Source organism: Argiope bruennichi, chromosome X1, assembly GCF_947563725.1.
Source record: "Argiope bruennichi chromosome X1, qqArgBrue1.1, whole genome shotgun sequence".
NCBI classification, from domain to species: domain Eukaryota; kingdom Metazoa; phylum Arthropoda; class Arachnida; order Araneae; family Araneidae; genus Argiope; species Argiope bruennichi.
In genome coordinates this window covers 90,287,818-90,310,852 of record NC_079162.1, presented here as the reverse complement: position 1 = coordinate 90,310,852, position 23,035 = coordinate 90,287,818, and the positions used below count along the sequence as shown (strand labels likewise).

General features: G+C 27.3%; 1 protein-coding gene across 1 annotated transcript; it reads left to right on the top strand.

Moving 5' to 3' along the window:
• The first annotated feature begins 1,015 nt into the window (after positions 1-1,015).
• On the top strand, positions 1,016-22,667 carry LOC129958357 (phosphatidylinositol 3,4,5-trisphosphate 3-phosphatase TPTE2-like). The gene is made up of 16 exons (XM_056070792.1): positions 1,016-1,274; positions 6,832-7,085; positions 8,077-8,124; positions 8,213-8,374; positions 10,370-10,483; positions 10,577-10,731; positions 11,615-11,679; positions 11,758-11,818; positions 11,908-11,989; positions 13,718-13,868; positions 14,605-14,685; positions 14,763-14,868; positions 15,662-15,759; positions 17,373-17,468; positions 21,334-21,407; positions 21,594-22,667. Exons 2-16 carry the CDS (start codon positions 6,832-6,834, stop codon positions 21,721-21,723), a joined length of 1,677 nt encoding a protein of 558 aa, XP_055926767.1. The 5' UTR covers positions 1,016-1,274; the 3' UTR covers positions 21,724-22,667.
• The last annotated feature ends 368 nt before the right edge of the window (positions 22,668-23,035 follow it).

The following is a 23,035-nucleotide window of genomic DNA, read 5'->3' as shown; positions in this document are numbered from 1 at the left end:
ATGTGGTCTCGTCACAAATTATAAATCTTTATCAGATTTTGAAAACCAATCAAGTGAAAAGAAGGCATCCAAAGTTCATACTTGCATCCTTCATTAAACTAAGAAGCGTAAAGCGGGTTGTATTGAATTATTATACTAGAAGAATATCGTGTAGAGAAGAGAAGAGAAGAGTTTTTAGATTCAATATTGGGTCTCATTTATCCGATAGTGATATTGACAAACTTTTTTTAACCATTTCCTTCTCAGTGCAAAATATAACTGACACATCCGATTACTTAATTTGAAAATTGTAATTTTACTTTTTATAGCAAGCAATACAAAAAAAATATACAGAAGAACTTATAAATCAATTCATTCCTATATAGATATCCTTAAGACGATTAAGGATGTATTATTCCTGCCTCCACGATTAGACATTGCAGGAAATTTATATAGTTAGGAATTAATCACGTATTTCTTTTTTTAATGTTATTAAATCCACTGTATTGAGGCATTGATAAAATTTGAATTATCCATCACCCATATCGCATTTATTTGAATTATCCATAATTTATAAAACCATGTTGACTAAGAAAATTGGAAAACAGTCTTTTTTCTTTAACTTAAATCGTCCATTCTGAAAGAGAAATATAGGAGATACAAAAGTATCAACAAGTCTTTTTATGGAGATTGATCTCAGCCAAAAAACATCCTGCATGACATTATGATTCATATGTTCCCTTTTTATCTACAAAAAAAAAATCTTTTCTATTATTACTTATTGGAATCGTTATTAAATTAACCATTAGAAAGGTTAGAGAGAGGAAAGTTGATATCTTGAACCAAACGTATTCTTTCATCTCTGAATATGTTAAATACTAAAGTGCTTTATGTCCTCCCAAAACGAAATCCAACTCAATCTATTCGTTAATATGTCTGAAATAACTTTATATTAGCTACTATGCCACGAAGGTAGTAACGCTGAAAAGAAAACGAAACCTGCTTTTTACCGGTAACCGTACATGTGTACTGAACACGCAGAAGTTATTTTGTTTTCGTTATGGACGTCAAAAACTTTCCGAAGTGAATTCGCGCGTGAAGGAGGCGTATACTTCCTATTAGTTCCGTTGGTTGGTCTTCTGCAGATAAATATTTCGTCTTACAATAGGTCAACGAACGGTACAACTAATATTCTTGTAAAAAAATTATTTTAAGTGCAAAAATTTTAATCTAAAATGCTGAACTGAAGTCTATTAATTATTTGAAACTCTTCTGTTGAATAGGAAAGTGTAAAAGTAAGATACATTTAAACATTTTTTTTCTGTAGCTTAAATTTTTGAAAATTATAACAGATTCTAACTGCATTTATGACTAATATTTTTACGATACAGAAATGTATGTAATATATATGAAACTTACTTTTAGTGCTCTTTATATCTGTTGACATATGTTTTCGTAGCATGAAAAAAATAGATTGTTGAGTCCTGTGTATTCTTTGAAAAAATCACAAGATATCTAAATTACCGCATTCATTCAGAAAGTTTACTGTGGATCAATATCATTTCGCAACAAAATGGGATTAAAAAAAATTAAAGATTGACAGTACAGAAAACTTCAGAATTGATGAAAATCGAAATAATTGTTCAATTCATTAGTTTGACTTCTGAAATGTAGCACATTTTCTGTGGTTTTTCAATATAAGAATTGCGTCTGTGCTTATACGTTTTCTTCATTCGTAAATTTTACAAGATTTAATTTCTTAATGATTGCTTAAAAAGTGTTAAAACATTATTTAATTAATTTCTAGGCATGGTTTTAATGTCGAATGTTGATTCTGCAAATATAGTTTATTTTTTTCAGTTTGTTATTTAGTTAATACTTAGTTTTATTTTTAATAAAATAAAACCAAAAAGGAAATTCATAAAAGTATCTAAAATTTTTCAGTGAAAAAAATATTTTTAATCTCCATCTTTTAAAAGAAAACTTCAGTCTGTTTAAACCTGATTTCATGTTTTTAATTGAATTTAAACATTTTAAAGTGTGTTATACATTATAAGTGACAATTTTATAACTTGACAATATAATTTTAATTTTTGTACTGTATTTCAGTACTTTTCATTTCCCTTTTTTTATATTCATTTTTAAAGAAACTTCTATGAATTTTTTTTGTGAAAAGAATGAAGATTAAAAAGCTGTTTTAAATAATCGTAAATATAGATTTTAAATATTTTCTGGTTACCATTTAAAAATATTTAAATATGAATAGTTGTTAATAGAATAAAATTCATATATTAATCCATTTATATGCATTTAAAAATAAATTAAGCAAGGAGAAAAGTTAATTATTCAAACCGGAATAATGTAGTTTTAATTCTATTTGTTAAAATTTTATTAGATTACAGTAAAATTTTATGTTGCAGCTTTTGTATTTTTTGTTTTAAGGACTTAAGGATTTGCCATATAATTTGAATGTTTGAAATTTTAGTTAGTGCTAAATTATAAAATGCATACATTATTTTAATTCTAATTTGAATATGAAATAACATTTGAAGAGTAGAATATTATTTTTTGGATATTTGTTCTCTAGATAGTTCTATTATTTCAATATATTTAATACATTTGAATTTCAAGTGAATGTTAAATATGCGAAAGCTAATAAGTAATTTTTATTTTCGTGAAAATTATATTTATTTTTAATAGCTCTTCTAATAATTTTATCCCTTAATTAGTTATCATTTTCATTATTAAATTAATGCAATGTGATCTTGCAAATATAAATCTATTCTATAATATGTTTATCCAATTTTAATTAATAATTAGGCCTAATGAGTATAAATGAATTTTTTGTAAAAAATAAATTATATATTAAAAATAGCTAAATAATGTAAATTGCTTGTGTATCCATTTAGATGTGATTAATAGAGGATTATTTATTCTAAGTAGTTATGAAAATCTTTCCTTATATTTTATTAATAATCAGAAGGTTGGATTTGATAAATCTCTATTTAGAATCACTTTATTTAAAAATATGTAAAATATTCAAATTATATTTTATATACTACTGTATGGTTAATGAATATACTGTAAATATTGCACCAGGAAACCATATGGATGCTAATTATTCCAGTATGAATTATATCAGCTTATAGACAGATCTAAATTCAAATAACTAAAGACCCAAATGTGTTAAACATGATTTGTTGGTAGAAAAGCATCTAAATATAATTTGTTGAAGTTACTTATTTGTAAAAAAAGAATTGTATAAAATGACAGTGATATAACTGTTATTTACCTTATATAGTTTAGTCTTGCTGTTTTTTAAATCGGTGAAATATTTTAGGGTCATTTGATAGTTATGATTTTGTATTTCATGCATGATGGATTGCCATGTGTATTCCATTAATTTAATATGAATGGATTTTATAACTTAATTTTTTATTTAAAGGTAAGTTTTAGTTCAATCAGCATAATATATTTAATAACCACAAGATAGATTTCTTGTGTTTTTAAAAAAACATCTAAGAAAATCATATCTTTGATAACATTATTACAGATTTGCATATATTTTTGCATGGTTGTAACAATTATACTCTGAAAGTCATATAAATGAAACATTGCATTATTATATAAACTTTCTAAAGATTAGTATTGTCTGTTAATGAATGCAATTTTTAAAAAATTTAAACTTGTTTGGTTAATCCTGGTATTGATTGAGCCATCTTTTTAATTTTAATATTTATAAAAAGCCCTTCATTATCAAGTTTCAATCATGTAACCTTACTTATGTATGAACATCTTTACTGTTGATGACTGAAATTTATTATTGAATAAAAAATTTAAACACCAGTATGAACAATATGCCAAATTGTTATATCAACAGAAATTTGTTATATTAATCCCATTAAATGGGATGTACATAAAGCTAATTAATACTTTTTCAATTAAACTGGACAAGTAGTTTTTTTTTTCCCCTATTGTCAATTTTCTTATAAACATGTATATTTTAAAATTGAGATCAAACCATGTTAGTTTGCAAATGCCTTAGCATATAATTGAGAGATAGTTATTCATAATAAAATATTTTTATCTGTATCTAAACCAAAACTTTAAATTCCAGTTCCTTGATATTTTTCCCTTACTGTTTTAGGATAAAATAGTTAATTTTTATATATTAGTTTTTTTTCTTTCACAACTGACTGAATGTGTGTGTGTAATATATATTGTAATATGCATGTGTAAATATTCAATCATTTGCTTTATTGATACAAGGGATCTTTTTATTGCCTGAGAAATAGCTAATAGCAATTTATAAGTTACATACTTCAATTTATTATCTCCTTTCCTCCCACCTTTTGATTACTTAGACTGCATTTATTAGACTATAGAAATCTATGTAAATATTGATTTTCCTCCCTTTTTATTTTGACTGAGATTTAGAGTATTATGCAAGAATATTTTTTCCTTAAAAGTTGAAGATTTTGAACAGGAATTTATAATTTAGACCTAATTTCTCTGCTATATATATATATATATATATATATAAAATGTATGCTCACAACATCCAAATTTTAAACTTGTATTGTTAAAGAAGTATCTTTATTAAAGTTTTTCCTATATTGATGTTTAAAAATGAATCTTATTCTTAATCACTACTCAGATTTAATAAATTGAATTGTTAATTGGAAAGGTTTGTCATCTTTCAGATATTTTATAGCAATTATTTGTGAGATGTTGTGTTAAAATTTAGTATTTTAATGTATTTTTTGTTAATTGAAATTGATTTCTTTTTATTTCATTTTTACACTAAATGCATTTAGCAACCAATTTAATTATTTTTGCAGGTAATACTTGAATTCTCTTCTATTTAAGATTACCTAGAAATGCATCACGTTTAGTCATACATTCAAGGAAATAAAATCGAATGTCTCTAATTTGATGTACTTGATTCATCTTTGTGAACAGATTTTTTATTGATATCAATTGCAAAAATTCCAATAGAAATATGGAAATATTCTTGAAATTAAAAGCATATTTTACATAAAAATGAAATGAAACTGTATTTTCTAAAATGTACCTCTAAAATTTCCATTTCAGAAGTTTATTAAATACTCTTTGTATTTATTTAACATTTTAGTGTTAATTTTTCTTTGATTCAAAAAGGCATTAAAGTGTTTTAGAGTATTATTACTAGAATTCATATTGAAAAATGCTTTATATGAAGATTAAACTATTTTTATAATTAATAATAGCTTAAAAAGATAAATGAAAGTAAACTTTTTCCTCAAACTCGTAATACCTAATTAATTCTACCTAAATTCTAAAGTTTTCTAAATTCTTGATACCAGTCAATGTGGTTTGTATACTTAATTTAGTGGAACTAAATCAGCAGAATTAATTCTAAAATATTAACTCGTAAGTTTTTAGTAATTATTAGTCTTGTAAATATCTATGCAATACTTGAAAATATTTGAAGAATGTACTTCTTGCATTAGGTGTCACATTTTTATAAATGAATGTATAACCTAAATATTCTAATTTCTTCTATTTCATTCTGTAAAACAAGTTTTGTAAGCTGTATGAAAATCTTGAATGGACTATGAAAATTTTTGTTAATTTTTTTATTTTTCTTAGGTATGCAGATTGATTATAAAGTGCTTTGTATTCATTAATTTACTAGAAAAATATAAATTTGTTTTTTAGTCCTTACTGAATATGTGGCAGAAATATAGGACAAACTTTTTCAGCGACATTTTGATTTTCATAGAAAATTAATTATATCTTATATATAAAATTTATTAACAGCATTATTAGTTCTCAACAACAGTACTTATTTATATTCTTTCCATCTTTGAATTAAATATAAATTTGTTTTTGTCTACAACATACATAGATATTTTGGAGTCAACCAATAATTACTGTTTATAAAAAAAATTTAAAAATTATGTTATAAAATTCTTGTCCTTCTGTCCTTAATTTTGTAGTCTTTATATCTTTGAATCTATATACTACCTTATTCAAATTCTTGTTGAAACACATGACCAGAATAAAATATTAATGCTTCTGGTTGTTAGATCTCTTCTATTTCTAAACTTGTATGTAGCAGCTTATAATTCCAGAATTCAAACTGGCTTTATTTTACTATCATGCAAGTAAATTCTTATTTAATGGCATAATTTTATGAAAAGTTATTTTATTATGAATATTTAAAATTGGAGCCAATATTTCAAACTGGTTTTTCTTTTAAAGCTGATACTGAATAATTAATAACTTTTATCTTCTCTTAAAATTTCAGTATCTTGTTTTGAATCTCTTCAAAGTTTGCAGCAATAAGTCAAACCAATTGCATGCTGTCCTCCTGTAAATGTTTTGTAGCTAATGATTGAAAGAATAACAAACTTAACTGGACCAGAAATGTTTAAACTGAAAATCAGTTTGTTTTATCAGCATTTTATCTTAATTGAAATTGTAAATTTTTTGGAATCTTTTCATTTTTAATGTCTGATTTTGTACAGCCATTAATTACTAATACAAATAAATCCTGCTTTTTCTTGATATGAGATTATAGCAACTAAAATTATAAATAGATAACTGAAGTCTGCATTTGAAATTAATGAATAAAGATTGCAATGTGTATGTGCAAAATAATTTATTAAATTTTCTAATTAAAAAAATATTGTATTACTCTCTAATTATAAGAAATTTTTTATTAGCTTTTATCTGAGCTACATTTTAAATTTCCTTATAATATTTAAAATTAGTAAGAAACAGTTTATTTATTTGGATTGTAAAATAAGGTCTGAGGTAATTTAGTTATCAAAATGATTTCTAATTAAAATTTTGATCTATTTATAGATGAGTAAATATCAGACTTTTGAAAATGAGTCGGATCAAGAATCTCCAGCTGTGACTGTTGAAACTGAACACTTGGATGCTAGTTTAAATAAATCTTTGAAACCAGTCAGTGGCTCATCAATCCCAATAACCAAATCAAAAACTGTTGGACAGTCTAGATTTGTAGAAAATCCTGTTGAAAACATTGGGGACTTTAATACAGCTATTGCTATCTCAGATCCTGCTGAACTTGACGAAATTACAACTGAAGTAGGGTAAGTAAAGTTTTTAAGCCATTTTTTTTATTACATCTTATGGGATATAGTTTGATCAGAATTTGTTTTTCAATCATAGCAATATGGTAATAAAATATGTATTATTTAGTAAGAAATCATGAAATTATATCTGTAAAATTTTTATTTTTTTATACGATGTGAAAAAAATTGATTTCTTTCTGTTGAAAAATACTATAACTGTATCTGACTTTATTGGTGAATCTGGAGTATCACTAGGTCATATTGAACATTGAATCCAGACTTGTCATTTGTCTGTTAGAATGTAATCTTCTGCAGAAACAACCTTAATCTCTTATTTGGCATTATCTATAATTTTGTTAAATAACATAGCAGGCAACATAATGACAAATAAAAATAATCCATTCATATCTTTTGAATTTTCATTCTCATGCAATCTATTAATAAACTGCAATCCATTAACATATTGTGATTTCCATATGTTATTAACTATTGCTGAATTTTTATAAAATATGCTAGTTTGCTGAAATTAAGTTAGAAAAGTGTGAAAAAGTTAAAATGGAGCAAATTTACTTGGTATCATGTATTTATACATTTATGAAATTTTTCAAAAGCTTGTAAATTTTATTTGGCAAAAAAAAAAAAAGTACATAATTTATTAACGTTTTTCTCAATCAAATATTTTCAGCATATTGGTGAACATAGTTTTACTCAAAGCTAATTCTCTACATTGATATCAGTGCTGCATCTTTAAACAATCTTAGAACAAGACATAAATGTACTTTTTTATCTATGGGAAGGGTTATCAACTTCTAAAGAGTACCAGATATTTAAAAAAAAAAAAAAAAACCCTTAAAAGTTTTTTATTATGATGAGGACAGTTATTTTCCTAATTTAAATTAACTTTTATATTGTAATATGTGTGATTATGCCTTAATTTTTCGTATTCATTTTATATCTGCTCTTATAACATGTTAACAACCATTTTATTTTACAATTCATACAATTTCAGGTTTATACAATTTCAGCTAAAGCAAATTGTTGAACATTTAATTTTTAGGTAAGTTTTTCCCCTTTTTATAATTCAAACTTTGCTTAAAAAAACTTTTTTTATATTTAATCTTTATTTTTTATTTTACAATTTTTAGAATTTTCAGTTTATTGTTGATCTTAGCTGATATCAGTATTTTGATAGCGGCTTTAGCCATACCTAATAAAACAGATGTACAAGAAAAAGCTTTTGAAGTTACTGCTTTATGTTTTGTTTGTTACTTCTTGCTTGAAGTTTCTCTTCGTATTGCAGCAAAGGGGTATGTTTGTTTCATTTATTTTTTTATTTTGTTTATTCCTTATATGTCCATATATGATTAGTTACTAAAGAATGCAATTCTCTGTAAATTGACTACATATTAAGGAATAACTTTTAATAGTAAATTTTTTTATTAGAATGGTTTTGTTTGAAGTTTTATCCAATTCTATTAATTTATTTGGAGGGAAAAAAATTCTAGACCTTTTCCATTGCTTAAAAATAATTCTTAATTTGGTTCAAGCATTTTCTTTAAATACAACAAATATTAAATGTTCTTATTAGCACATTTTTATCCTAAAACTTTAATTTTTGGCTCATATTTCCAATGTTTAATTCAAAAAGATGATTAATTTTAACTAAAAATGCTGTCTGTTTTTAAAGTGTTTTAAAAGTTGAATAAGAGATTTTATTTCTTTTTATTGTGCTCTTCTATTAAAATAAGAAATCTCAATACCAATATATCATATCTTCAAGAAATCTTAGAAATATTAGATTCTCATATGATCGGCAAAATGAAATTAGTGTTCTCTTTATGCGCATGTACCTTTTTATGGCAGGCAGATAAGGTTAAGCTTTTTTGTGCGATCCTATGTTGGTTGACCTTGTTTGATGTTATTAGCCAGCATAGAAAATGTCTTCTTCTACTGCTTTCTTTAAAATGTGCATTGATTATATTTTATAACTTTTTTCTGTGTATTCACACATACTTGGAGTTACTTGTGAATCTGAATGCCATATCTGCCATGATCCTCAAACCAACAAATAATTAAATTCTATCTTTGTATAATGGCTGTGTGACATTTTAATTTAAGTATAAAGGCATAATTCCTTAGACATTACCTTTGTTTCTGAATAAAGCAAACATTATTCAGAAAGTTTCTATTCTACTTTTAACTTAAAACAATTAGAATTAAATTTTAAGAGCTCTAATTTTTAAGAGTTAGCTTGAAATTTTCAATTCTGATTTTTCATGAGTTAGCTTGTACTGTGCCTCTGTTATGAAATTCTTCTAATAGGACTTGTGTATAAAAACACATCAAAATTATGGTGTAGGCTCTTGTATGTTGGCTTCATTTTTTTTCAGAAATTTCAATTATCTTTTTAGTTGTCATTGCCTTTTAGAGGTTCACTATTATATCATAGAATACGATAAAGTTTTGTTCAGAAATGGTACTGTGTCATTATGTCTTAATTCCATTTTTTTTAATGTTTCTGATTATTTTTTTTCCCTATTTTTCTTTTCCTTATTTATTATTTTGATTTAATTTTAAGTTATGTATAAAATGTTTGTGGTATAAATATTATGTGAGTGTTTACCATATTTTACTATTTGCAAAAATAGGCATCTTTTGCTGTATATGATTAATAATGAAGACTGCCAATGTCATGTTTAGTTTGTCAAATGTAGTGAATTTCATCCAGAAAAAAAAAAAAAGGATTAAACTTGTATAAAAATTAATCATGCTTATTGGAATGGAAATCAGTCAAAATTTACTGTGCGATACCAACAAAAGTTAAATATGGAAGATAGTATGGAACTCAGAAAATGCTCAGGCAAAAAGCTTTTAATCATTATCTCTGATTGGTACTTTTAAGGCATTTTCATACTTTATAAGTTATCATAGACCAGCAAAGTCAGTTTAATAAGGCCATCAAAATTGATTTAATAGTGATCGCTTTTGATTTGATTCTGATTTTCTACTTTGAAGTGCTTTATTTAATTTTGTCCTTAAAGAAATCATTATCTGTTACCATCAGTATAGTGCTGGGAGGTTTGAAAGTATAGGCCCTAGGTACTAGCAAGAACAAAATTATCTAGATGCCACTACATATTTTTATTCTTTATGCTGTCATAAATTCCCTTTTACTTAGCAAAAACTTTGTATTTTGAAACTGTAAAGTATTTACTTACCTAAAATGAATAATTTAGGTTTAATAAATTTTTATCAATTGAATTTTTTTACTAATGGTTGGTCATTTTTTCTTTTTCTTTCAGAATGAGGCAATTCTTTAATGAATGGTATAATGTGGTAGATTTAGTAGTTATAATCGTTTCTTTTATTGTTACTGTGATTTATACTTCAGTTGATCTTGAACTTGGTTATGCAAAGTAAGTAATTTGACTGCTGGTTTTGAATCTTTGTTTTGGATGCAGCTTTTTATATTCATTATGAAAGCAAATTCTGTATTCCCTTATTTTTAGACTTGTTGTTGCTGGGCGTTTGATACGAATAGTCACATTTATTCGATTATATACAGAAAGGAAGCACTTAGTGAAAGGTGCTCGCCAAATGGTTTCACAAAATAAAAGAAGGTATCAAAAAGATGGATTTGATTTGGATTTAACCTATGTTACAGGTATATAATTATAAAATGTCATTAAATTCTTCTGTTAAATTATAGCATCTAGATTATTTTCTGAGCTTTCGTATATAACAATATTTATTGGATTTGAGCATCTAAAGAAATACTTTTAAAATTACTAACTGGTATTATTTTTTTAAAGTAAGGAATTAAAGGACAGAATAAAGCAATTCATACTTGTTTGAAAGATTTGTCAATTACTGTTGGTTCATGAGAAAAAAAAAATGTTATTGAAATGATACATCCAATCTTTAAAATATATTATAAAAACGTTTAACTGATGTTTAATAACTCATGACATAGATTTATTCTGTTTACATATTAATTCTGTCAAGTCAGAAATACCGCTTTGTGTTGGTGAACACCTATATTCGAATCTGAATGACAGAGTTTCTTGTAAATTTTATCTGCATCCTTGAAGGCATATTTTAACATTAAATGCTGTTCAGTATCGAGGAATCATGTTTGAAATTGAAGATTTCTGTTTTTATTTAGAATAATTTTTTATTTCTTAGAACCTTACAAGTCTGATTTTAATGAATAATTGTCGTATTTTACATAAAAAAAATTTTGACCATTGTGTAAAAATAGTTTACTATATCTAATAACTATATAACATTTCTTATAATATTAAAAAATAGTGAGCTGCACTTTTAATTTTGCTGTAGAAATATCATTTCTTAAAAAATCATTGTCATCTGTGTATATCTGTGTATATCATTTCTTAAAACAAACAGAACAAGTATTTTTGCATTTTGGCCATTGGCTTGCATATTTCTGAGTTGTTTGTAAATAAAAATTCAGATGCAAATCATTTGTTTTAAAGTATATATACATGTAATATTTCTTGCACATAATAAATTTATACATTTTCCAGAAAGAGTCATTGCAATGTCTTTTCCTTCTCGTGGAAAAATGTCTTTATATAGAAATCCTATTCAGGTTAGTTTTGTATATATATGAATGTATGGTTAAATATTTAAAATATGATCTGTATTATTGATTAATGGCACATTTCAGGAAGTTGCTCGTTTTTTGGATTTCAAGCATAAAGATCATTATAAAGTTTATAATCTGTGCAGTAAGTATAATTTGATTAGAAATTTCTGCTTTTAGAATTAATATTTTCCATGTTTTAAATATCAGTCTTACTGATTCTCATTTTTATAGGTGAGAAAACTTATGATGATACTTATTTTCATGGAAGAGTTGAAAGATTCATTATTGATGATCATAATGTACCATCTGTTACGTAAGTATTTTGAAGATTGGAATAAATACCTTAACATGCTTTTGTTATCTGATTCAAAATGAATTTGATTTCTTTCAAATTACTAGGTTAATCTGCATTAACCTTTGTATTGTTCCTTAAGAGGATATTAATATCGTAGACAAATATAAACATAATCGATAAATTTAAATAAATATATCTTTTATTTTCAATATGCACTTTTTTAACGTCGTAAATATCTCCTTTTAAGAAAAATAACATTCCTTTTAAAGAGAAATTCGGACATCAATAAATATTTCATTTGTTGTAAATTCTTTGATTGCTAGCAATCAATTTTTCCCCATTTCTGTTTTTGCTGATTCGTTTTGATTAATATCATTAGTTTGAAATTTATAGTTGAATTTATTATGCCATATTTTCTACTGAATGATTTCTGCTTATAATCATTTCTCTGCTGTTCCATTTTCCACTTATTATATAGGCATCTTATTTCCTAATTTATGGCCTAAATATTGGTAATCCCTTTCCTTTGATCCTTGATTCTTCAATTGTCCATTTTTTAAGGCATATGGTTATTATATCCAAGAAGAAATATTTTGCTGTAAAACTATACCAATAATTAATCATCTTTGATATGATGTTTAGAATTTAGACATAATTCTTATGAAAATTGAAGGTGAGATTATTAGGCCCTGTCTCTAATTTGTACTTTTAATAATTTGAGATTGTCATGGAACAATTTTTCTTACAACTTTTTTGGGATTTTTCAAATATAACTTTTATAACATTCAAAAATTATAACTTAGTTAATTCATTAGACATAAATACTAATCAAAGGATTAAAACAAATATACATATGTTAGGATTTGGGCATGGTTTACATTTTGTTGTGAAGTGGCATGGATCTAACTTACGAGGATTTGTTTTATTATATCAAGTATATGAGAACTCTGCTGTCAGTTGACTAGTTAAAAGTGATCTTCTACAAACGTAATGAATTTCTTAGTTTCAGTTTGATGTCTCCGAAAGTTTTTGGAATCATTTTAATTGTTTAAAATTCAGGCCAAATCAAACCAAACCTATTGAATGTAAGGTTAGTAGTTTGTTAGCATTTCAAAGTTCGAATAATCTTTTGAGGCAGAAATCAACCTTCATTTCCTGAAAGGTGTCTTAAGTGATTGATACAGAATATGCAAGATTTTTTTAAATAAGTGTCACATAATCCTAACTACACTCATTAAATATCGATGTCACCATTATAATTAATGTGGTTATTCTCAAATTGATCATGTAGAATAGTTTTAAATATGTAAGTGAAATACGGAAATTATAAATCCTAATTTGCTGCCAATTTTAATTCAGTTATAATTAAATTAAATCATTTGAATGCATATAAAAAAAACTATCTAATGTAAATGACTTCTCTCTCTCAAAATCTTAAAAGTTAAATCTAACAGACATCAAAATGAGAAAGTGACTCTCAGAGAAAGCGTTTTCATTCAGATACATGTTTAAACATTCATGGTATATAATGCTTTCACACAATGCAACTTCTTTAAAGTATTAAAATTATTGTTAATTCTGTTGCATACTTCTAAACTGTAATTTTAATTTTACTTTGATATTACTAAAATTTTAGAGAATAAATAAATTATAAAGAAAATGAATGACAACTAATATTTTACTTCAGGATGCAATCATTAATTTCTCTATTTTCTTTTAATGTAAACTAATAAAATTTAATTTCAGTGATATGATCCGGTTTGTGAAAAACGTTCGGGAATGGTTTGATCAAGACAAAAGTAATGTTATTGCTGTTCATTGCAAAGGTGGCAAAGGAAGAACTGGTACAATGATATGTATATGGCTCGTTGAAGCAGGATTGTTTGGAAGTGCTGAAGTAATTTTTTTTAAATATATTTTTCACAGCTTTTTTAATTATTGATTTGGGAAAAATAGTAATCAGTTATTGTTGAGAAATTTTAGAATATATTTAAAAGGGAAAATATTTTGTCTACAATGCAAAATAGATGGCATGTTAACTATTGACTTTTATGACTATTTTTCGAATTTTGTGAATTTCTTTCTATAATTCTCGGATGATAATTTTAAAATTTTTACCCTGAGAAATTTTATCCAAATTGATGCAATGGCTCTTAAATGAATGCATGATAAACATCTTCTCTTTTCGGTTAGAACTAGATCTTCTGTTTCAGCATATGTTACTGTAAATAGAATATTATCTTTAAAAAAAACTTTACTGTAGGTACTCTTCAAGCAAAGCAACTATAATTGTAGCAAAATAAATGACTTTTACATTTAAAACCTTTATTCACATAACAAAACATCACAATTAGAGAAGTATCAAAATCTCCCTGCTAGATTAAAGTAAATATCTTTAAGTATTTGGTATTTTGAAAACTTGTCAATGATTTCTGTAAAAAATTGATTGCAGTACCAATAATGCCATAAAAAATACCATTTTATAAACTTACTGTTTTGAGAAATTTTTGCAGATATGTAGAATTTTTCATTTAAATAGTATTTATTATGCTTTTCGAGCAAAGCGTAATGTAACTAATCACCTATTGTAAAGTTTCATTAGTTAACTTGAGGACAAATTCATTCTTTTTCAGGCTAGTTTAGATTATTTTGGAAATAGACGTACAGACTTATCTAAAAGCAGCAAGTTTCAAGGAGTTGAAACTCCTAGTCAGGTATGTAATATGCATGTCAGCATTTTTAATTCGATAATGATATGAAGATTGCATTTTAAAACGATTCATTCCTGCAGAATCGCTATGTAGGTTACTTTCAAGAGATAAAAGAAAAGTTTGGTGGGGTACCTCCTGAAGAAATTCCTTTGAGATTGCGGCAAATAAAAATTACAGCATTAGCAGGTGAGTCCTTAAATCTTTATTTTAACTTAGGTTTAGTCTTATATAAAAGAATAGAGTATACCATTGACTAAAATACCGTTAGCTGTAAATTTTTTCATGACTTTTTGCTAACAATATCATGGTCTTTTAATACGTCTTCTTTGTCTTCGTCTTTTTTGCGAATGTAAAAGCAAATCATTCCCCTTTGACTTTGCTTAAGAATATTACCTAAAGTATTACTATTAAATCTTGTTATTCAACTTACTATCTTTTTTTACTATTAAATAATTTATGACTCGATAGAATCTTTTAAAGACATTTTATTATTGATGTTATGTCTACTGAAAATTGAGATTTTATAGGGAATTGAGGAATGTGAACTCATATTATGAATGACTTCGGGAGAAACTGCCAGAATGTCCTTTAAATAAATGCCATATTCATGTTGTGATATATTTTAAAAATGAAATTTAAAAAAATTTAACTTTATCATATACTTTTTTGAACATTTCATTTGATTTTTTCTATTTTGCTTGATTCTTGGTGCTTCAATGTTTACTTTTTCTTAATTTCTGACATCTTTGGTTTTAGCTAAAAGCTGAGAATGGCTACATTAGTAATGTAAGTCTTCTGTTTTTGACTTGTGTACTAGATAAATGTTTTGTAATACTGAAAATTAACTAACTGAATCTTATATATACATGTTATTAATACTGACAGTAATAGGTATCTGCTGTAATCCTTTTTTTCTAACATGCATTTAAACATCAATTTACGAATGCTTGTAGTATAGAGTTTTCCTTTTAAATTTTAGGTATTGGAAGAGGAAATGGTTCAGACTTGACTTGCGAAGTGTACAATGGACGTTCTAAAGTATTTGAGTGTGACTTTGGCATTAACAAAAATTGTCAAGTATGTTATAAATGCAAAAAAATGACATTAATTTGTCCTACATGTCTTGTATTCTGTTTGAAAATTTTGCTATTTAGGTACTTAATTATTTAGTTTGCATGTTGTTCTTTATCTTAAGTTCCAACAAATTTATATACTTAATGTAAAACGTTATGGATCAATTAATAATTAAAAGGCTGATTCTATTTGAATACATACTTGGAAGTAATATATGGTTTTCTAAGGGTCAGATTATTAAATTTTTAGATCAGATAATCATGCCGATGGATTTGTCAAAACCATTCCTATAAAGTATCAAAGAGTAATATTGTAAAAGCATAAGTTTGAATTCCAAACTTTGCAACTGAAGATATTTAGTACGAATTGCATTATTTGAAATGAATGCAATGCTAAATAGAAAGGTGTTTATTAATTTTAAACAGAATAGGCTTGCATTTATTTATCAAATTTTTCTTTATAAATTTATAAGGCCTCACTCAGAACTGTAATAAAATTCAATTTGTTTCGAATTTCGATGGGCTTCTAAATTTTCGTTTGAATGAGAAAGCTTTCTGTGACTTTTTTTTCTCACTATAAAGCATTTTTGAATCTCAATACTGTCATCGAGTGCTGATTTTTTCCAACTTGATGTTTAAAACTTTGAAACGGCTATTAATTTTTATCATTTTAAAATTCGCTAAAAATTGATAAATGTCTTAAACTTTCTTTATTATGTACTTTTTCTGAATGATTTAGAATTTTTTTGAAGTATGATTTTATATTAATGTTGTATATTACTTTTGGTAATACTTAATAGTTCTCAAACTACTGCTAAATGACACTTTTTTTTTCAGTTTTATATACAAATGCAATATGGTACATAAGAGCTACTATCCAGCATCATAGATCTTGATTTCAGATTCAAACATGACTACAATTCAGTGTTGTATGGAATGTACTTTATTTGTTATATTTTTACTATTTTTTTTATTTTAATTCAAATTTTGAAATATGCGAAACTTGTTTTATTTGCATGTAAAGCTATCAAAACACCACTTTTAAGAACTTCGATTATAAAAAGCATGTGGTGCATTTAAACGTTTTAACACTTTTGTATTCGACTGTTACTTCAAAAATAGTCAAATTTAAACATTGAGCAGAAGTTTCGTAATCAAAAGTATATCTATATTGTATGCTGGTAACTTACTGATATAATATATAAAAAATCTTAGATGTTCAAGGAAAACCTTAATCTTTAACTAAATGTCTTTTTTCAATATATACCAATCCTCTACAGTGAACTTCAGTATTAGTTTATATCAGCAGAAACAGAAATTAATGCCTGGCTTTTGAGGGAAAATACTAGCATGTCGTGTTATTAAAGTGAGTAACTTTTGTGGTGAACATGAAGACACATGCAAATGTTTTATTTTTTTATTTTTTTTTATTGGAATGTTCTCTTAATATTTGGACTTGAAATGCTCTTTGTTTTCGCTTAGTATTGAAAATATGAAACTTATAACGTTAGAACTGGTTTTTTCAGAAGTTCCTTCAATTGTCTGCATTAAAAAGAATGAATTTCGTTTTAAAATGGGTATCATTATAGATAATGTTACAAAACTATTTTATTTCAGGCTGAATATAAATCAGAAGCAGATGTTCTGGAGGTCACTGTCTTAAACTGCCCAATTCTTCACGGAGATGTTAAACTTAGATTTCAGTGTTCATCCGTAAGTTAAAAAATTAATGTTTTCAGTAATGCCAATGATATATATGGAGGATTCTCAATTTTTTTTTTTACCTCATAAATAATCAAATATATACTAACCATTATAAAAGAACTATCTAATTTAAGATAAATGCATACTATATTGCGTATTTATAATCAAAGAATAGTACATTTTAAATTCAATAATATTTACAAGTGAAATTTTAATATTGTAATAAAATGTAAATATACTATATATTGTTGTAAGTAATGAAAAATAATTTATTATACCAAATATTAAGATTTATTGTTTGTTAGAATTAATGCAACAAAAGAATGTTTCATTATAACCGATTTTGGTCTATCGAGCTTTGAATTCATTGATTTCAAATGTTTGTCAGGTTTAAATTTCAATTGTGTTCAATATTTTTAATTAATAACATTAGAAAATACAGTTTGGGAAAGTTAAGTATTAGGAGGCATGAAAAATTTGCTTTGTTGGAAAATATATTCAACAGTTTTCTAAAGATGTAAAATTATCGTTGTAGAAAAAATGTGATTATTGCTGTAGGCAGAATCGAAATTTAGGGGGCTTATAAAAAATACCTTAAACTGTTGAATAGAATATTATACGCAATGTGCTCAAAACTGATGTGCAAAATAATAAATAGTTCAGCTATCATAGTCACGCGTATAGTTATAGTTCAGGAATTTTCAAATAGCATTTTTTTTTTCCATTGAAATGCGATCCTCTTGGGGGAAAAAAAAATCTAAAATTGAGTTGGAACGGTAATTTTAGCGCGAAAAAGGATGACGCTAGGCATGAGACGAAGGGGGGGGGACAAGAGACAGTAGTGAAACAAGATGTTTGCTTTACAAGTTATCGGCATGTCAACATTCTCATATGGTTAAACTTTGCGAGTGTTAGATGGTACATAGTAATGCAGCACTTGCATGGGAAGAGGAATCAGTTGATTCTCGCATTAAATGACATATGTCGAATCACACCTTGTGCATTTGATGCTTACACTTCTGATTTTAAGTATCACTCAGCCAGAAACCTACTGATATGAGATCGGGGGATCTTGACGTCCAAGGGATCATGAAATAGCCGGAGATAATTATATTGTCAATATTGAGCTTACATACTCATGATTAAGATCCAATGTATGGGGCAGCACCATCTTGCATCTGTACATCAGAGAATATGTGCCTGTCGAAAATGAAGTTAACTCAGAACTATTACTCTTTATCGTACACATTCCTAGACCTTGGGCAGTAATCTCTTCAGATAATATGGACCAAGGATGAATGTGCCTTTAATCCCTAACTACTTTTGTTTTCCTTCTTGTAACGGAAGTGAAACCACAAAATCTTTGCATTTGAATATGCTCATCGTTATTCCAATTAACGTTACCATTGAATGGGAAATGACTCATTTGTTCTTGGAATACATAAAGGCCAGCTATTATAAGAAATTATTACGTAATGAGGAATTCGTTTGCAAAATGCAATCGTAGTAGATTATTCCCATGTAACAATCAACTGGCTGAAACATGTAATAAATATGCTGCTGATTTTGCGAACTATAAAATTCTGCACACCAAGCACGCGTAAAACTCGGTGCATTTACAGCAAGATCTTAGCTTACCTCCTGGTGCATTCCTACAAAAGTTTCAACGAGAACTAAAGATCGTCTAGGACAAGATCGATCTCATGTGCAACCAGTTTCTTCAAATTTGCATATTAAATTTCGTACAGCTTGGACTAAAAATGGGTTTAGTCGTAGCAACTGTTTTCTACGGTAGCTACACAATGCCTTTCCGGTTTTCTGACCATTCAGATTTTTAAAAGATATTTTACCATTTCGCTGTGCTGTTTCACGTGAAGAGGCTTGTTGAAGTAAAAAGGTAAGAAAGCAAGACACAATATTCAAATCAACTAAACTAAACCTTTTACTAATACCTAAAATACCGTTCCAACTCCAGTTTAAGAATTTTACTGTGAGGATCACGTTTCCACGGGAAAAAAAAAAGGTGCCATTAAAAAATTTGGAATTTCTTTACTATAACCGTATTTCCGAGAGCTGAATTATTGTTTTATCATTCAGTGCTTACCGTATGACGCCTGCTATCAATCTTATTACGTTTGCACTAATGGTGTACTCTCTAGAAAGCAAATATTTTCAAAAAAATTTTTATAATTATTCTATACATTAAGTAGGAATTCCTTCTATAACATTGAAAGTCTATTGGCAGTATTGTTTGTTATAAACAGCGCTTATTTATTTGAATAACGATAAAAGAAAAATTCTGGAAGTGTTCTTTTACTTTCTTTTGAAACCTTCGTGAAAAATCTGCAACACCAAAAATAAGTTATACCATAATATGAGAAATTCATATATACATTGAGGTGACAAGTCATGAGTATAAACTTTTATTTAATGTCAGACCTCCTTTTGAACAGAAAAAGTTCGGCAACTCGACGTGGCATGGAGTCAACAAATTGTTGGAAATCCTTTATAGAAATATCGAGCCTTGCTACCTCTATAAACGCCCATACTTGCACAAGTGTTGCCGGGCCGGTGCAGGATATTTTGTACGAACTGATGGATTCATAACGTTCGATCTATATGACTAAATTATTCGCTGGAATTGCCCAGAATCTTTTTCAAAGGAATCGCGAACAGTTGTGGGCCGGTGACATGGTGTATTGTCATCCATAGAAATTCCATCGTTGTATGGGTATGTGAAATCCATGAATGGCTGCAAGGGGTCTCCAAGTAGTTGAACACTGCCATATCCAGTCAATGATCGGTTCAGTTGGACCAGAGGACACAGTCCATTCCATGTAAAAATAATCTACACCATTATGGAACCACCATTTCGCACTTTGGTCCATGGCTTCGTGGTGTCTGTGCCACTCTCGAAACCTATCGCTTCATACTAACTGAACTCCTGACTCATCTGACCAAGTCACGGTTTTCCAGTCATCTGGGATCGAATTGATATGATCATGAGCCCAAGAAAGGCGCTGCAAGCGATTAATCGTGCTGTTAGTAAAAGCATTCGAGTCGGTTTTCTGCCGCACTAGGCTATTAAAGCCAAATGTCACCGCAATGTCTTTATGGACACGGCCATCGTATGCTCCACAATGATTCCTGCGATTATTTCATGCTGTGTTGCTTGTCTGTTACACTGACATTCTACGCTGGTGTCGATCATTAAGTGCAGACGACCGGCCATTGCGTTGTTCATGGTGGGAGGTTATGCCTTAAATTAGGTATTCTCGGCACACTCTTAATACTGTGGATCTCGGAATGTTGAATTCCTTAACGATTTCCGAAATAAAATACCCCATGCGTCTACCCCCAACTACCATTTCGCTTTCAAAATCGTACGCCCGTAATCAAGTCAAACCTTTTCACATGCATCATTTGAATACAAATGAAAGCCCTGCCAATGCACTGCCCATTTAAACACTGTGTTATGCGATACTACTGCTATCTGTATGTTTCTATCGCATGACTTTGTTCACCTCATTATATATATGTAATGATCTCTTAATTTAAATCCTAATTAATTTTCTAACATTTATCTTAACATGGGCTAGTTTAACTTCACTGTAAAATGTTCACTTATTTCCTGATCCAAATCCCAATTTTTTATTTAATTATCGCTAACAGGTGCTTAACGAAATTTTTGGCTCTGTTTCCCACGCTGTGAGCAAAGGGATGAAAATCTTAACCCATACGCATCTTTATCAAAGATACGTAATAACCCCTTGCCTAAATTAATACATGTAAAAGAAATCCCTATCAGAATCTCATAGTAAAATAAAAAAATATGTTTACTATATATATAAATTTTAATTTTTCTGTTCAACAGAGAGGTGTTCCTAAAGGCTATGAAAATTGTCCATTCTATTTTTGGTTTCATACCAGTTTTATTGAAAACAATAGGTAAGAAATTTACTAAAGTAAACTGTTTCCAAGTATTGTTTCTTTGTTTATTTGACTATTATGTGCTTTAATGATATAAACAAATTAAAATATTCAATAACATCTTGTCTTGTATAACAGTTGTTGTAATAATTATGTTTAAAGTAAAAACTTAAAAAAGCGAATTTCTTTCTTTTTCCCCCCTAGATTTCATGTGCAGCGAGACTATTTAGACAATCCTCATAAGACGAAAACATGGAAAGTGTTTAGAGAGAAATTCTCCATTGAATTACTTTTCAATCCTCCGGATGACAAGCAAGATATTCCACTCAACTGAGATTTTCATCAAATTGTGAATGGGCATTATTCTCATGAAGTTCAATCTTGTGAATTGTCCTCTTACGCATTTTCTACAGTAAACTGTATGCTGAGCACAAAGGTTGAAAAAAAAATATTTTTAATACTAACAAAGGAAAGTCTAATTAAATGCAAGGTTTTAATTTCTAAAGTTATTGTTATTCATTTTAAGATTTGTCTATGCTAATACATTTTTAAAGTAGTGGATTAATATAATCAATGTGCAGCTGCAGTTTCATATTTTAATCTTTGAGATTAAATCATATTTCAAGAAGGCTGAATCATCTTTGTATTCTCATTTGTTATTGTTGAGAGCTAGCTATCTTACTTTATTGTTGTTCCCTCTTTAAATATATTTAAATATCCACCTGCAACTTTTATAAACCCTGTTATATTGTTGATGACTTTTTGATAGAAATTTAACAATTTTTAATAACTTCAAAAACTTTATTATACAATGTTCTTTATACAATTTCTGTCCATTATATTTACTGTGTTCATTCTGTGATCTCAATGTTTTAGTTTCAAAGGTTTTGATTCACTTGTGTGATGGAGGGTTATTTATTCAACACTGGAGTTGAAAGTATGTTTGATTCTAATGGGAACAAACTAAAATAGTTATTGATCTGCTTTTATACTTTTATATACAATACATATTTTTATACATTGATTATAGATCTATTTTCATATTGTATTTAAACCTATCATGAAACTGTTTTTATAATTCAATGTATTGTGAAATTTTTCATTTAAATGAGTTTTATGCATATTGAATATTGTACGAATTCTGGATATTATAGTTTTGTATTGAAATCTTAGCTACAGAATAGTATGGTTCTCAGCGCGATGATCTAATAATATTTGGTTTCTATTTTATGTAATGTCAAAATTATTGCAATTGAATATTGTGAATACAACTGTAAATATTTTATTAAAAGCTAATGGAATACTAGAGTTTTCTTATTGTTCATTTGCATTAAACTTAAAGGAAACTGGTTTTTATAGATATTTTAAGAACCCAACTAGATATTTCTTTAATATTTGAAAAAATGTTTGGCAGTTCTCACTGCAGCGGTAATGCATGTTTTATTTGCTTCAAATCCAAAATACAATTTCTTGCATCTAATTTTTAAAGGACGTTCTTCTGCTTTCCTAAATAAAACGCCCCTTTTAAGTTCTCCAAAAAATTTTGAAGAGGTCGATTAACTTGAGCTAATCATCGGACAAAATAGTACGAAAAACAAGAATTTGTAAATATTTCTACAATCTTCGTCCAGTATAGGATTATCATA